The sequence below is a fragment of the Neolamprologus multifasciatus genome, chromosome 7 (genome assembly GCF_963576455.1).
Source record: "Neolamprologus multifasciatus chromosome 7, fNeoMul1.2, whole genome shotgun sequence".
NCBI lineage: Eukaryota > Metazoa > Chordata > Actinopteri > Cichliformes > Cichlidae > Neolamprologus > Neolamprologus multifasciatus.
The window spans coordinates 60,240,343-60,255,908 of record NC_140445.1 but is presented as its reverse complement, the minus strand read 5'-3'; the positions used below and the strand labels follow the sequence as shown (position 1 = coordinate 60,255,908).

General features: G+C 40.3%; 1 protein-coding gene across 2 annotated transcripts; it reads right to left on the bottom strand.

Moving 5' to 3' along the window:
* Nucleotides 1-10,404: 10,404 nt before the first annotated feature.
* LOC146515762 (uncharacterized) lies at nucleotides 10,405-15,547 on the bottom strand. 2 transcript variants are annotated; one of them, XM_085164873.1, is made up of 4 exons: nucleotides 14,776-15,547; nucleotides 14,432-14,634; nucleotides 12,422-12,613; nucleotides 10,405-12,082 (listed from the first exon to the last, which is right to left on the bottom strand). In XM_085164873.1, exons 2-4 carry the CDS (start codon nucleotides 14,622-14,624, stop codon nucleotides 11,769-11,771), a joined length of 699 nt encoding a protein of 232 aa, XP_085020999.1. In that variant the 5' UTR covers nucleotides 14,625-14,634; nucleotides 14,776-15,547; the 3' UTR covers nucleotides 10,405-11,768. The 2 variants fall into 2 exon arrangements, with proteins under 2 accessions (XP_085020999.1, XP_085020998.1); XM_085164872.1 differs by having other exon boundaries at nucleotides 14,432-15,547.
* Nucleotides 15,548-15,566: the final 19 nt, after the last annotated feature.

Below are 15,566 nucleotides of genomic sequence, written 5' to 3'. Positions count from 1 at the left end.
GCCAAAAGTCCAAAAAAGATCCCCTGACAGCCCGAGCCACATAGCAGCTTAAAGAAAAGTGTCAATAGCAAAGATGGACAATGGATGAATTCCGCAGAAGCACTGCTAGCCTACTTTCCTCACTGGGAATAAAATGTCAGCAATGTCCACATTTGAATAGACTAAACCAAAATTACTGCATGATATTTCAAAATGTCACGAAGAATGTGTGCATCTTTGTGATTGCATCGAGGTAAAGGGGGCATTTCACTCCCATATTCCCACCGCGTTATGGAATATTAAGCGTTTAGTATGCAAGTTCTTATCTGAAATTTCAAAGCACGTTCAACAACTTCTTCAAGCCGATTCTCGGTAAGTCACCTCCTACTGTCCATTTTTTCCATTCCTCATCCGGAGACATGATTGGGTAGATTAATACTCAAAGAGGTAGACTTCAGTACGGAGCTATTCGTCAAAGCTACCTGCCAGAACAAACCCTTTTCCCCACTACTCATGTTCCCCCTCGTTCATCTCCGCTGTCTCTCCCACTCAATGTCTTGTTTTCCTCTGCTCGGCCCTCTCTTTTCAGGTTTTGTTAATAATCAAATATGTGATTATTCCAATGAGGTGATTAATTACCACCCACCCTTCCCTCTGTTCCACAGGTTAACGTGCTTGCAATCACAGTGTGACAGCCATCTGAATGATCTCCCTCAAGGCCTCATCTGACCTCATATTGCTCGCCTGCATTTGTTGTTGGCTCATCCCGACTACTGGAGCTTTAACAGAGAGCAGAGAAACACAACAACATCACAGCTTCTACAAATAACATCCCCCACAAGCTGCTGACAGCCTGACACCCCAATATCTTCCATGTCCTGCTTTCCAAATATTCATTTTATTGGATAGTCTAGTCTTGGGACCATATTAGTTCATTCCAAGTCTTGCAGTACCCTGAGGCACTGCAGTTATTTTGGTTTTGGACCAGTTCCATTCGTCTCTTTTGTTCTGGTAAGTAAAAACAATGTGGAGAAGAACTTAAGCTGAAACAATTGAGAGTCACATTTAAGAACCATTTTTCAAAGGGGGGGAAAAAAAGCTAATCCTATTACCAACCCAATATTGGATAGAGAGAGGGGTCAATAATATGCAGAGATTGCAGTGTGAATATAGTATAGCAATCTGAAAAGTGAGACCTGAGTAGACAATCCAAATGGATGTTGATCCACTTGCAGAAAATCAAAAGAAACCCTAAGCCAGATTCAGGAGGAGTAGAGAAGAGTGGAAAATCAAGACCAGCGCCTTTAATCAGAATAACAATGCTCTTTAATTCTTTGTTAATTAAATGTAGATTTCCCTGATTGAAGAGCAGTGCTGCTGATGCCAGGGGACCTCCAGTCACATAAATATCTACTCACTGAATTTGTCTTGTTTAACCATGCATTAGTTCTCTTTTCCCAAACTGTCTGGTGCTGGTTTACACAGAAGGTCTGTCAGCTGAAGGATAGTATCTCGCAAACAACTCCTCAAGATTTCAAACGTTCTGCATCCTCAAAGGGAGGATTTCTCGGCAAATTGTTAAACACCTTCATAAGTGGGTTAGATCCAGACACTTTTTAAAAGAAATGAGAGTAGTGGTGAATTCTCCGCTTCTAAATTTCACACCATTTCTCTATTTCCTGGTCATTCGCCCTGTTTCTCTTCCTCACTGCCTCCCTCCCTCAGTCCCCCTACATCAATGTAATGAGCAAATCATGGCCACTAGGGAGAGATGTAGAGAGAAAAATTGGTCCCATTATGTGTCAAGCTGTGTGAAAAGAGCAGCGCTGTTGTCTGTCAACTCTAACCCCAAGCTGTCCCTGGTCTTAACTTCCAACCAAACACAAAGAGGTCTTTTCCCACACGTAGATCTGCTTATTATTTCCCCGTCTTTTAACTAAAAAGTCCATTATAGAAAATGCCAGGACAGCCATGCCCTTTTCTGCACCAGCTCTGGCAGAGCTCAGACAAGAGAACAATGGACACAGTAACACACGCTGATTCAGGGCTGATTTAGAGTGACTGGTCTTAAACCTGACTTATAGAGTACAGTAATTATAGGAGTTGAAGGGAGGGGCTGTTAAAGATGCTGTGGTTAGGTGGGGGGCATGTGTATGGAGGCTGTTGTCATTTGGCAGCCAGTCCACTTGGAGAGAGAAATTACTATTCGAGCCAGAGCCTGGGTGGTGGAACATTTATCAAACAGTCATCAGAATGATTCACATGATCCAGTGGGGAGCCATTATTTCACCAGTTCAGTCTCTCAAGGCAACCTGCTAGTGGCAAGGATGATGACAGCTATGGGCTTTATAAGCACAGGAACAGACATATAGAGTAATTGTTTGAGAACAATAGTTTGGAAAGTCCTATCTCTTTTCAAAGAGTCATATGTAGTCTGTGGATTGGACTAGACTGAGTGGGGAAAAATGAGCAGTTAAGCCCAACTTGGGGGCATATGGCATTTCACTGTAGCAGAACACAGATGCCTCAGGAAGGGACTGACAAACATGTGGTCCCTGTAGTTGCAGGGGACAGTAACTAGCACTGAATACATAAAGATCACAAATAAACAGACCATCCACCTGCTAGGCAACTGTTTTGGGACCTTGTAGAAGGTATTGATACAGTTTTGCATTTGCTGGCCTGGCAGATACAAGCAAGTATAACAATCTCTGCATAAGCAAATAAATTCCTAAGTGAATAGGGAATAAGAGAAAGAAGCAAGGCAGACCTCTGGAAGGCTCCTCATAATAAGGATGATAAAAATGCAATTCTTCTATTCATTTTCCCCTCACTCTTCCCTTTCGACTCCTCCGGGATGCACATCATTGTAATATACACAGATTTTCATTTTGTCCCTTTTCTGTGAAAGACCTGCGGGATAGGCAGGGACAGAGAGCGATTGTGACTGTTTATTTAGTCAGATCATCTAACATGTGCAGAATAGATTTGAGCTGAAGAAGAGGCCATCTACACGGTGGCAGCTGCCACCAGGAAATAACGCAGGATGATGACTGAATGATTTAATGAACAATGCTGTCTCAGAAGTTACTCCCTCGTTCATAAATAGCATCAACATTAACGTCGTGCTTAACTTGCGGAGATTAAAAACCGACAGTTTAGATGCTTATGAATAATCCTCGTCACTGATAGGTGGAGTGTTTCGTAATGATAGCACATCTATTATGGTGAAACATACTGTACACAACCCCGTTTTGAAAAAAGTAACGTGTTACTTGTAACGCGTTACTGTGGGCAGTAACGCGTTACTTGTTAAAAAAGTAATCGGTAACGCGTTACTTGTAACGCGTTACCGATTACTTTTTTCAAGTAACGAGTAAAGTAAGGGATTACTATTGCAAAAACGGTAATTAGATTACCGTTACTTTCCCGTAGGAACGCTGCGTTACTGCGTTACTAAAACCGTGATTTTCTTGCGAGAATGTCTCATGACAGTGACGTAAGCGAGTGTGATGTTCGTGACAACAGCTGTGTGCAGATCAACAATGGATAATATATCGAGTGCGGGAGAGAGTATGAGCGTGCAGCGTTTAAAGCGTGGAAGTACTGACCTTATTTTGAGTTTGATTCCGTAAAAAGTGACAAAAACATTAGTGTCCGTTGTGCGTGGGAAGAAAACTTCTTTTTACAGCGAAAAAAAACCCCTAAACTTCCAAGCAAGCACCGAGTAGCTACGTCGTAATGAGAAACTCACAGAGAAACTGCGGTATCCTTCCACTGACCGCTGCGGCACACCTGCACCAGGATAAACCTCCGCCTACTCTACTCCTGCTTTACAGGTGAAAATAGAGCAAAAGGACCGCTAGTCTTTGACTTTATTTATTTTCTGCTGTGTTTTACTTGCATCTGAAAGAGTGAGTGTAAACACAATATATATATATATATATATATATATATATATATATATATATATATATATATATATATATATATATTATGTGCTGGAATGTGCAGAAAATAGGTTTAAATGTTAAACTAATTTCTTCCAGTCAGAGAATGGTGCATATAATTAAAATTTTGCTTCATGCATAAAGTTAAAAGATTAAAACTAACAAAACAAGTTTAAAAAAAAGACTTTTCCATTTGATTACATTTTGTATGATGGATTATGTAGAAAAAGTAGAATTGGGCTGAAAGATCTATCGCTTTATCACCTATTCAAGTTGTAAATCATGTTTTTAAAAAGTAACTAAGTAACTAAGTAATTAATTACTTTTGAAAATAAGTAATCAGTAAAGTAACGGGATTACTTTTTTGGGGAAGTAATCAGTAATTAATTACTGATTACTTTTTTCAAGTAACTTGACCAACACTGGTCATGATGCACCAAATGTTTTTAACTGGGTGAAAAGTCTGGACACTCTGCCACTATGAAGCCATGCTGTGTAATAGTTCCAGTATGCAGATATGGAGAGAAATGATCCATGTCTGTGGAAAATGTGTTCAAATGTGTAGCTGATGAGATGCTCAGATCTATAAGTGTGGAAACTTCCACATGCTCTCTCTGGAGAGCAAGTCAGGGCATCACTAATGTAAGGAATCTGTGGGCTTTGACGGTCTAAAATTTTTATGGCAAACCAGGTATTTTTATCCTAGCAAAAATGTTGGGTGGGCAGAAAACTGACAAGCAGACACTAATCCCATCGGTCACAATAGTGACCCCCCCAAAAAACCTCAGCACTTGGAAAGTTTTAAAAATTGTTTCTGAATTACGCATCAACGCTTTTTAAGCAAATATTGAAATAATAAATGTTTATTCCCTGACAGTGCCGTGAAAGGAAAATGTCTCCATCAAAGCCACCAAACAAAACTTTATTAAAGTATGTTAACATAAAGATAGGGCCATTTGTTTTGGTACACATCATATCTAGTACTGATGTCTATATTTGCAGTGATTCATCTTCGTTCAGTGTGGTCACAGAATGGCTAAACAGGTTATCAACAATAGTGACCCAGAAAAACACTTAAGCAGTTAAAAAGTCGTAAAGATGTTTCTGAATTATGCACTGATGCATTTTAAGTAAATATTGAAATAATAAAGTGTCTCCGTGAAATGCAGTGTCACATGTTTAGCATAAATTCTCCCATGACCAGTGTTGTTTGTTCGCCGTCTGAACGATGAGAAAAAGATGTCTCCATCAAAGCCCCCAAAGCAAAAGTTTATTAGAGTAAAGACGGGACCATTTGTTTTTGTGCACATCATGTTTGGCTTTGTTCTGTGTGGTCGTAGAATGACTAAACATCTTATTGGCTATCATTAGTGGCCAGCAGAATAATGTAGCACACCCTACACACACTTAAACAGACTGATCATTCTTTTTCTCACTATCACAATCACCAAGGACAGCGATTGTGATGAGTCAAATATGGAGTATGAAGGGGAGACAGGCTATTTGCCAACCAGGCTGTTGAATGCATATGCCGAATTCGTGTGAAAAGATCATGACAGGAACAACATTATCAGTGACGCTGACGTCCCCCTCCCCACACCTTCTCCCCCATCCCTCTCCACTGTAAGTAATGAAGTGCCAAAAGCCTCTATCTACCATAGGGACCAACCACAAAAGCTGCAGGTAGCCCCCAAGATACTTAAATTCCTCCACTTGAGACAACAGCTTGTTCGCAACCTGGAGTGGGGCGCTCCACCCTTTTCTACCAGAGAACTGTGGTCTCACACCTGAAGGTATTAATTTCCATCCCAGCCACTTCACACTCAGCTGCAAAACACCTCAGTGCAAACTAGAAGTCTTTGGTCAGCGAAGCAAGCAGAAGTACATCGTCTGCAAAAAGCAGAGGTGAAAGAGGTGCACCTGCAACCTGCACCTAGAAAATCTGTCCATAAAAACCATGAACAGAAATGGTGACAAAAGGCAGTTCTGACTGAGTCCAGCAACCAAGTCTGACTTATAGTCAGCAATGTGAACCAAACTTTTACATGGTTTATGGGGGCTTATGAGCACTGGATACACCAACACCCTTCCTGAAACTTCATCCACCTGAAGCACTGCCCTGGACACCCCAGGGGACATGTTCAAATCCCTTGCTTTAAATCCACAAGTTACATGTAGACTGTTTGAGAAAACTCTCTCACTCTCAAATATTGTTGATAAGATATAGAGTTCATCCGGTGTTCTGTGACCAAGATGTGTCCACACATTTGCTCCTGAACCCAAGGTTCAAATAACAAACCTCTCCAGCACCCTCGCGTAGACCTTAGTGAACAAGCTGAGGAGTGTGATGTCCCTGAAATTGGAAGACATGCCTTCCTGTGTTGCTATATGGTTTGGTAGAATCACCTTAAAGCCAACTAAGGGCCACTCCATGGCCTCACCAAACTCTTCCCACACAAGTTTTGCTTCAGTTATTGTCAGATTTGCATTCTGTATTTGTCAGCTACTTCCCAATTCCCTCAAGCTATTCAGTCTCGATAGGACTCCTTCTCAAGCTTGACAGCTCCCTTAATCTCTGGCGTCCAGCATCCGGTTGCTATGCTATTGCCATGACTGCCATTAACCGCTTTACAACTGTAACTTTGTACATCAGTAGATGTATGGCTCATGGTCCATTAATGTCCCCAGCATTCCTTGGAATGTTTCAAAGTTGTGCATCTGCTAGATGTTATCAGTGGACCCTTACTGTGTGTTTCACCATGCCAAGCCTGTCCAGCATCCTCCATCCACCACCAATATTTATGTTCAGTACTGAAATGTAATAATGCTTTTTTGTTGTTGTTCTTGTTTTGTCTCAGTATTCATATCAGGACTAAAAGTAAATTTTAATTTTTGAGTTTGAGTTTGAGGGGTTGTCATAGTGTTCTAGTTTAAATATATTAAGTCCCACACTCGAGTCTCACTGCTGAAACATTATTTACACTTTTTCACCTACTTTTCCATTTAATAAAAAAAAACTGTGACTGAAAAATTTGAAAAATTCTGGATTAAATGGGTTAATAGCACATTATTTGCTAGGTTAAAAGTAAAGTTCATGACAGCTTTTTCTTGTTATTGCTCCATATACTGCATTAAAATCCATGAGGTGTCAAGATAGTGAGTTTTTTTGTCTATTTTATCATCGCTGCCTGCCTTTTAGATTTGTAATTATGCACAATAATTTTTGCAAAGATTACAGCAACAAGGTTTCCATGTCTTACATTCCTCTACCTCCTTTACCACCTCGTGCCATTCATTGTCATTGTGAAAAGGTGTGTGACTCCCAAGTAGAGCAGAGCCCATTATCGTAAATAGGCCAGTAAGTAACTTCACACAACGTCTCCTGGAGGCTGATAGAATATAGAGTGCGCAAGCATATAGAGTGTGCAAGCTCACTCTATATGCAAAGCAGAAACACACTGTTAAAGAAACTGGAGCCAAGTGATTATATTTGTAATTTAATTTCCTTGGTCACATAGAGATAAGAGAAGAGAGAGGATACAGCTGGCCAGGGATGACTAGAGTGACGAGAATGTGACTACAGCTTTATTGTCTAGACCGAAATGTCCAAGGCCACACCACTTACGAACAAGGGTACCGCTGGGCAAAAGGGGTAAGCCCACAGACATTCACAAGTCCAAACTCAAAGACACAAAAGCAAACTTAGTGGTAGAGACAGCAGAAAGAGTCTGACAATACAAAAAGAAAACCCCAAACACACATCTTGCACTCAAATTCAGTGATCACAGAATGATCAAGAAACTCCCTTTTTCCCCTTTTCTAAGCTCTGTGTATGTCTTCTTGTAACCAGGTGGTCTGGTCCAGTCACAAAGAGCAATGTCTCATTGCAGATTCTGCAGGCAAGACGTACTGAGAAAAATAACTGAAGGACACAAGGTGCACTCTCATGCACCCTCTCTCTTTCTCACTCCCACTCGCTCCCTGCTTTACTATGAGATTGTAGGACTGCAGACATCAAATTTCCTGACTTTTCCATTTTCAAAGACTGTCCACTTATACTGATGACAATGCAGTAGAGGGCACAGCACTGCAGTGGTCAAACTCAGATTTAGAGCTATAGCAAGAGCGCAGTGGTGAGGGATGGAGAGAAAGGTGCAAAGTTCATTATATCTGACACGACACGACACCCACAGAATACAAGGACAGTGTGAAAGTATTTTGTGACATCTCAAATCCTCTCTCCCCCTTTGTTCTCGCCTCCTCTGATCTTTATGTCTGTTTCTCCCTGCTGTCTTGTCTTTCTGTGTATTTCCTCAGTGTCTTCACTTTGAACCCAACAGCATTAACCTGTCAGGAAAGTTACAAATGTTCTGACTGAATTATGCAAACCACGGAGAAATAAAACTGCAAAAAGCATGGAGTCCTCGCTTTATTTCATAATTCATCACACTCCCAGATCGAGCCAAATAAAACTTGACTTATTAAGTAGTCCGGCACATTCTGGCTCAAAACCCTGCGAAATATGCTTGAGAATATTAATCACACTTTGTATACCTTGCAAATCAAAATCAAACACTCACACACACACACATGCAGACATGCACAGACTTTTTGAGATTACATTACTCATCAAATGAAAGCAGTGTCTCCCTCATTTCACCAGAATTCTGTGCAAAAGTCAAAACGATAGGTGTTACACCAGCACCACCAAAAGGTACAAGAGAAAATAACAGTTTTTGGCGATTCTTGCTCTCTTGTTTTTTTTTTGTTGTTGTTTTTTTTCCTTCCTCTGCAAAATTCAAACTTACAGCTCTGAAAATCAGATTAAGAATGGGCGCCTTGGTACTCTGTGACGTTATTTATTTATCTCAATGAACACAAGCACAGGCACACAGCACGGAGAAACACATAGTTTATGCTGAGGATTGGCATAGTGGCGGTGCAGCATAATTAGTAGGACATGGCTGTATAATTGGACTCTAATTGATATGAAGAGCAGTGGTTTAGCCCAGGTTATGTTGTACACATGCTGCCAGCCACAGGCAGGAAACACTCAATCTTGGTGCCATCTTCTGATTGATGTCTCTATAGCAGAATGCCCTTCAACAATCAACACCCGCAATCTTTCTGTGACTATCTGGCCACCTGTCTATCTGTATGTAACATCTTCTGCCATTCATCTGTCATTTCTTACTTTGTGCCTAACTGTCTCACTATCTCTTTCTTTCTATCTCCATATTGATTTGTCCTGCCTTTCTCTGAAGGCATTCTCAACCTTTAGTCCGATGCTTTCAGGAGGGTAAAAGAGCAGCATTTGTAGTTGTGGAAGGTGAAAAGGCTAGGGTTTGTTTATGAGACACTGGCAGCCATAAAAGACTGTGTTCTTTCAAGTGCCCAGACAGCATCTACTGAAGGGAAATAAAAGCAACTTAAGATGAAAAGAAAATCAATTTTAGAAGGGCTTTTATTTACAAAGAAAAATGGGTTACTAAGTCTCTCATTTTGACAAATAATGTTTTAAAAAAATGTTTTTTTTAAAAATAGCAACTGAATCAAGAGAGGCACAGCTGGATACAAGAGGTTGTAGTGAATTTAAATAATTTGAAGTTAGAATGAGGAAGCTCTTTGGACCAATTCCGTTCATGGATCGCACGCTGATGCAACGCGACCTTCAAGGACATTCCTCTCATTTACACAGCAATTAACCACTACCCTGTTGGTAAATTGAAAAAGAGACAAAAATCCTCTGTGGATTTAATAACAAACTCATTACCAGGGCCCAACAGGGCGGAACTGCCTTTTAATTAGAGCAACACCTGATTAACGCCCAATTAACAAAGCCAGAGCCACTTAATTCTCCCCCACTTTGGCAGGTTGAGAACATAAACATGAGCAGTCCAGCATCTGAGCGCTTCCTTTCCTCTTGGGAAGGTGTGAAAGAAAGTAAATAACGACTTGGGAGGCAGTTTGCTGTCTGGTGCCCCAAATGTTCTGCAGAACCAGCAGCTGCATGCAAGAAATGAAAGAGTTTTTCAAAAAAGGAAGCAGATGTAGGACTTGCAAGGGAAGAACTCTGCTTCGCTACACATTCAAGACCCACGGGCTGGTGGGCAACTGTCCAAACAAAGAACCATAGCGCTCGACCACACAAACTTCTGCTTCCCTTAAAAACATCCAGATACTTTTCTAAAAGGAACAACGCTTTTTAAACTGTGAGTTGCTGAGGGTTGTTTAGTCAGTTGCTTAGAGTCCACCACAGGCAGACGAGGTTTTGTTGAACAGTTACAGTACAAAAAAAAAGTTTGGATATGTGCGTAGATCTTTTTTGTTGCTCTTTTCTATGGTATACACAGGAGTGTATACACACACACACAACTGCTATTTAACTTTAAAAAAACATGTAAGCTGCTACGTGTAAATAAAACAGAATCGAATCATTTACAACTAAGTGAAAACTTGTATTAACTGAAAATAACTTAAAGACAAGATACGTGTTATACCGAGAAGTTTTATTGTTTGTTTTTTTTAAAAAAATACAAAATGGACAACAACAACAAAAAACAAAGTAACAAAATTCACAATTAATAAAGACTTGGTATAAAAAAAGAAAAGAGAGTGTTTCAAAAGTGTAAAGGAGAAGAGTCCACCAGGAAGAAAGGTAGTGCAGGCAGACCGTTCAAGAACATTGTTTCTTGTTAGTCCTACAACGGACTGGCAACCACTCAAAGACGTACCCCACGTCCTGCCAAATGACAGCTAGCTGACAATAGTTGGAATTCTGTTGATGCACACCAATGTTTCTTACTGTAAAAATTGCAAAGAATTTGCAAGTGGGAATTTCCTTAACTACAGTGCAACCTACTATTGGAAGAAATGTGCATAAGGGACACGGCTGAAAACAAGTACTGAATGGCCACGATCTTCAGGCCCTCATGGAGCTCTGCATTAAAACAATGCTGTAGTTGAAATTATAGTCTGGGCTCACGAATATACCTGAGAACTACTCATCTGTTTATAAATAAACCCAAGTTAAATCTCCATGCAAACAAAAAAGAAAAACATATGTAACACACCAAAAATGCTTATAATGTGTACATCTGTCAACATTAATCAGTACCTATCATCTTTTACATCAGCGGTCCCCAACCTTTTTTCCAGTTTATGCCCGACAATATTTTCACGGACCAGCCTTTAAGGTGTCGCGGATAAATACAACAAAATAAAACTAGTACCGGTACCGAAAAAAAGAAGATTTAATCATAACACATGTGAAAAGACCCAGGAAAACCGAGTTAACGATAAAAACGATAACAAAATAACCCTGAAAACCACACATTTCACACATGAGCCTCAACTCTCGCGGCCCGGTACCAAACGACTCACGGACCAGTACCGGTCCGAGGCCCGGGGACCGCTGTTTTACATGACAATTACTATTTGAAGTGTCACATGGTCATAACAATGACTTCAGGTAAGATATATCACAGCAGCACTATTTAGATAAATGTACTAACTGAATGTCTTGTTTACGTAAATTGAACTCAGAGCCCTTTATACCTGGACCTGATCCTGGCTGTGGAGCAAACCTTAGTTGTGTATTTCACTTCTTGGTATGTTATTAGTCCTTAGTGTGTTGTGATTTCATTTCAATCAACAAACCACTGAACCAGTCAACAAACCAGAAAATGATTTCCACAGTAAGTCCAGCAGGAAACTTCAGTTCTTCTGACTTCAGGATTCTTTCAGTGCACAGTTAGCTGTGTTTGTGTGCAATAATGTGTAAACTGACTCCTTTAGCGTCATATTCATATTCATGTCCTTTTTGTTTCTGAACTCCGTTCAAAATTCAGACATATATTTCATCACACCCTTGTTGCTTTTGGGGCTAAAAGGATGAGAACTTTGACTAAAAGATTGTTCGTCGGCCTCAGACGGAGAGGAAATCCGCCATGGCTCCACAGCATTCTCCAAGTCAGGTAGGATGTCTGGCACGACAGCCTGTTCAACGATAAAGACGATCGGCTCCACGACGAGCAGCAGGGTCCAACCTAAAGCCCCCAGCCAATAGGAGGAGCCAAGACTGGAGAAGTCCTGACGGATTTCTTCACGGTGCTGATATGTGAAAAAAGACCAGCTCAGGAGGAAGAAGAAACCTGTAGACAGATGGCGAAAATGAGTCAACTCAAGTATGATTACTGCTAAAAGAAAAAAGGTATTAAGCACAATTATTACATGCCTGGAGCTTTAGGGAAGACTTTGCATGATAATGAACTGCAATTCCAAAGAAAATAAAGTCTCCGTGCGCTCCCCAGCGGGGTACATAAATGACTAGTACATGAAACGACTTCTGTAGGTGAGAGCTTGACATGAATGACATAGACCAAAAGGCCATTTGGAGGGTAGATGGAAATGTAGAAACAGAATAAGAGAAATCCAATAAACACAGTGTTTACATATGTGGATGTCATAGGAAATGAATATATGTTACACACCTGTGGGGGCCATGGTGAACAGCAGCAGGGTAGTGGGGTAGAGCGCCTTTTGTACAATGAGGAGAGCGCGAGTGTTTGAGTAGGAGCGCACCGTCTGGGATGTCCAGCAGAGGGCAAACACCAGACACAGAGCAGCCGTGCTCACGGCCATCAGGGAGGAGAGAACTCCAAAGACCCTCTCTGCTTCCAGAGCTGCAGGACACAAAACAACAGACAAAAATTAGAAAGGTTAACTACACTTATATTCATTTTTTACACATTCATTTCCACTACGAGCATGATAAACACTACACAATGTCAAATTTTCCCACAATATATCCCTTATTTTATCCTCGAATGCCTTTGCTAGAGAATGATCTGTGAGTGCACTTAGGATTAAATATGGGGGTTTTTTAATGTTAAATTTAGACATATTATGCTGTTTTCCACCTCTACACTTTTATTCTGGCGCTCCACCAGAGTAACTGTCCATACTTCACTATTCAATTAAGTCCTCATTTATTTAATACCAGCTGTTTTGCAGCACTTGAAGAGTCCACTGGAAAAAGGTAATAACCTATTAGCTCTGGGCTTTTTTAAGACAAAAAAAACCCTGTTTCTTAAATGTCTACTTTCTTCTGTCTGGCCAAGTTTCACAAATTTGTCACAAGCCTTATATACTTTTTTTTTCTAGAAATGCCCCCAGGGGAGACATGTGGGATGCGCTAAAAGAGTACCAAGAAAAATGATATTGTGCTGTTGCCAAATGACTGTATTTCTCAGCACTGTTGGTTTTTAAATGAAGTGCATCAAATGACTGTTATTCTTCTACTCCGGCGGATGATTTGATGCTTGACGAGAACGTGTACAAATATTTCCTGAGAAGGCAAGGCAAGGCAAGTTTATTTGTATAGCACAATTCAACAACAAGGTGATTCAAAGTGCTTTACAGAGACATTAGAAACAAAAACAAATAAAAAGCGTGATTTAAAATTGATTAAAACAAGCAAACAAACTAACTAATTAACAAACAAACAAACAAACAAAACAGTATATAAAATCAAAACAGATAAAATCAGAACAGTAGATAAAATCAGTAGTTAAAATGTAAGTTTGAAGAAGAAACAAGGTTTCGGCCAGGAGCAGATGTATAAATGATGTCATTAGCTAATGTCAGAGATGAAAACTGAACCAAGAGTTCAGGGATAACCTTTATATGTTTATCTCCTTACCTGAAACTCAATATTCAGTATCGTTCTTTTTAATTTTAGAACAGACGCAGCATAATATATCTCTTTAAGTCAACTTTGAACTATTGCAGTTAACAGCTATTTACTATATTTTTATCTTTTTAGTAAATTAATAATTTTGTGGTAATAATCTTTATATTGATCACTCGTTCATTAGAGTTTCTTCTCAGCATGAGAAAAAGACTTTTTGTTGTTGTCATAACTGATATTTTTTCGTGGTGTCGTTAATCATTTCTAATTTCTAATCACCATTATTACAAGCAAAAAGACAACAACTATCTTGAGTCCCTTCTCATTTGCTTTCCTTCTTTGTGTATGAGAGCAGAGGACTTATACAATATTAGATTAATTATTAAGAGCATAAACTCAGTTTATGTCAGTTTATGACACGAAGAGATTTGAATGATAAAGACCGGCTTTTAGCTCACTAAAGATTTCGCAAGCGCATTCAGTACAGAACTGAGCCTTAACAAAGAATGCAATTCACCCGGACAGAAGCAAGCTCAAACTTGTTTACTGCTGCAGAGAATCTCTTCTGTAACTCAGCGTTTTGTCAAATCTCCCTTTTGATATTGATCCTCTCTTGAGAAAAATAAATTCTCCTAAGGCTGAAGCAAGCAGAAGCAGTCTTATCAAAACACAGCAAAGATGCGCTTAAGTCTCATTAAATATGCTGCCGTTCCTAACACATTTTAGTCTTTAACCTAACACAGAGTGAAAGCTTAAGACAGATACGAGATTTGTCGACTGCAGAGCGGTGTCAGAGAAGCGTTTGGCTCACCGTTGATGCCAATATCATCTTTGGGATTCGTCTGGTCGCTTTCAGTGGCGTTCCACTCCGTCCACAGTCCCCCGTCCTTCACCCAGTAAGGTGTCCAGACTGCATAGCACACACACAGGCACCCCGCTAATCCCAAACAGGACTGTGAAAACCTGAAGCGGCCGATCGAGTCATCCAGCTCAAGAAACTTCATTTTGACACCGCTAAAAGAGACAGGGGCGAGGATAAACAAGAGTGTAATTAGGATGTGTTGAAGTTCAGCGACAGGGATAATCTGTCTTAAAAGTAACCTTGGCATTTAGATTATTTAAATGAGCTTTACAAATATAAAAACCTTGGCTTACCTTTGTTGTTGTTGTTGAAGGGAAAGAAGCTGTCAGGAACCAAGCCGTGAGGTTAAACTCTGATTTGAGTTTGCCGTAAAGTAGAAGAAAGTGTAAAAGTAGCGCTGTGCCAAAACTACTGTACAAACACTTCCAACACTCATTTGACATATGAGATAATGTGCTTACAACCACAACAGATCAAACCCTCACTGTAACTCCACCGTGTGGAAACTCCCACCCATCAGGGCTGAAATTTCCCCTTGAATTCTCCACTGTGACTTGCCGAATCGCTCTAAAGAGAAAGTGAAAGCTCCAGCAACAGCCATTCAGTATTTGAGGAAGCAGACGTTTATGCATCTAAAAGCAAACAGAGTTGAATAGGTTCGAAAAGCTCGATCTAAAAGTCCCTTAACAGTCGAGCGATTATGTTCGACTGCAATAAACAAATCAGACCCTTGTCATGTAGAAAGTGTGTGGGGGGTGTCGTCGGGTCATTACGCATCACGAAACGGTTAAGGAAATCCCACTCTCTGTCACAGACAGTGGGCTACAAAGTGTTGTCAGCCAATAGCGTCTTCGGCATCACATATCTCCCCCCGTTCGTCACTCTGCTCTCACCACCTTCACTTTCCTTTCCAGCAGCGGAACAGAACCCACAGCCCACCCATGCCAAAGAACAAAAAATGTCACACTGAAACACACAAAGAGCACACAAAATAACACATCTCCAGCTAAAGGCTACTTACTCTAAATGAATAACAGTCAAGAAAAGAAATAATACATCCTGTATTTATTTGTGGACTATTAAC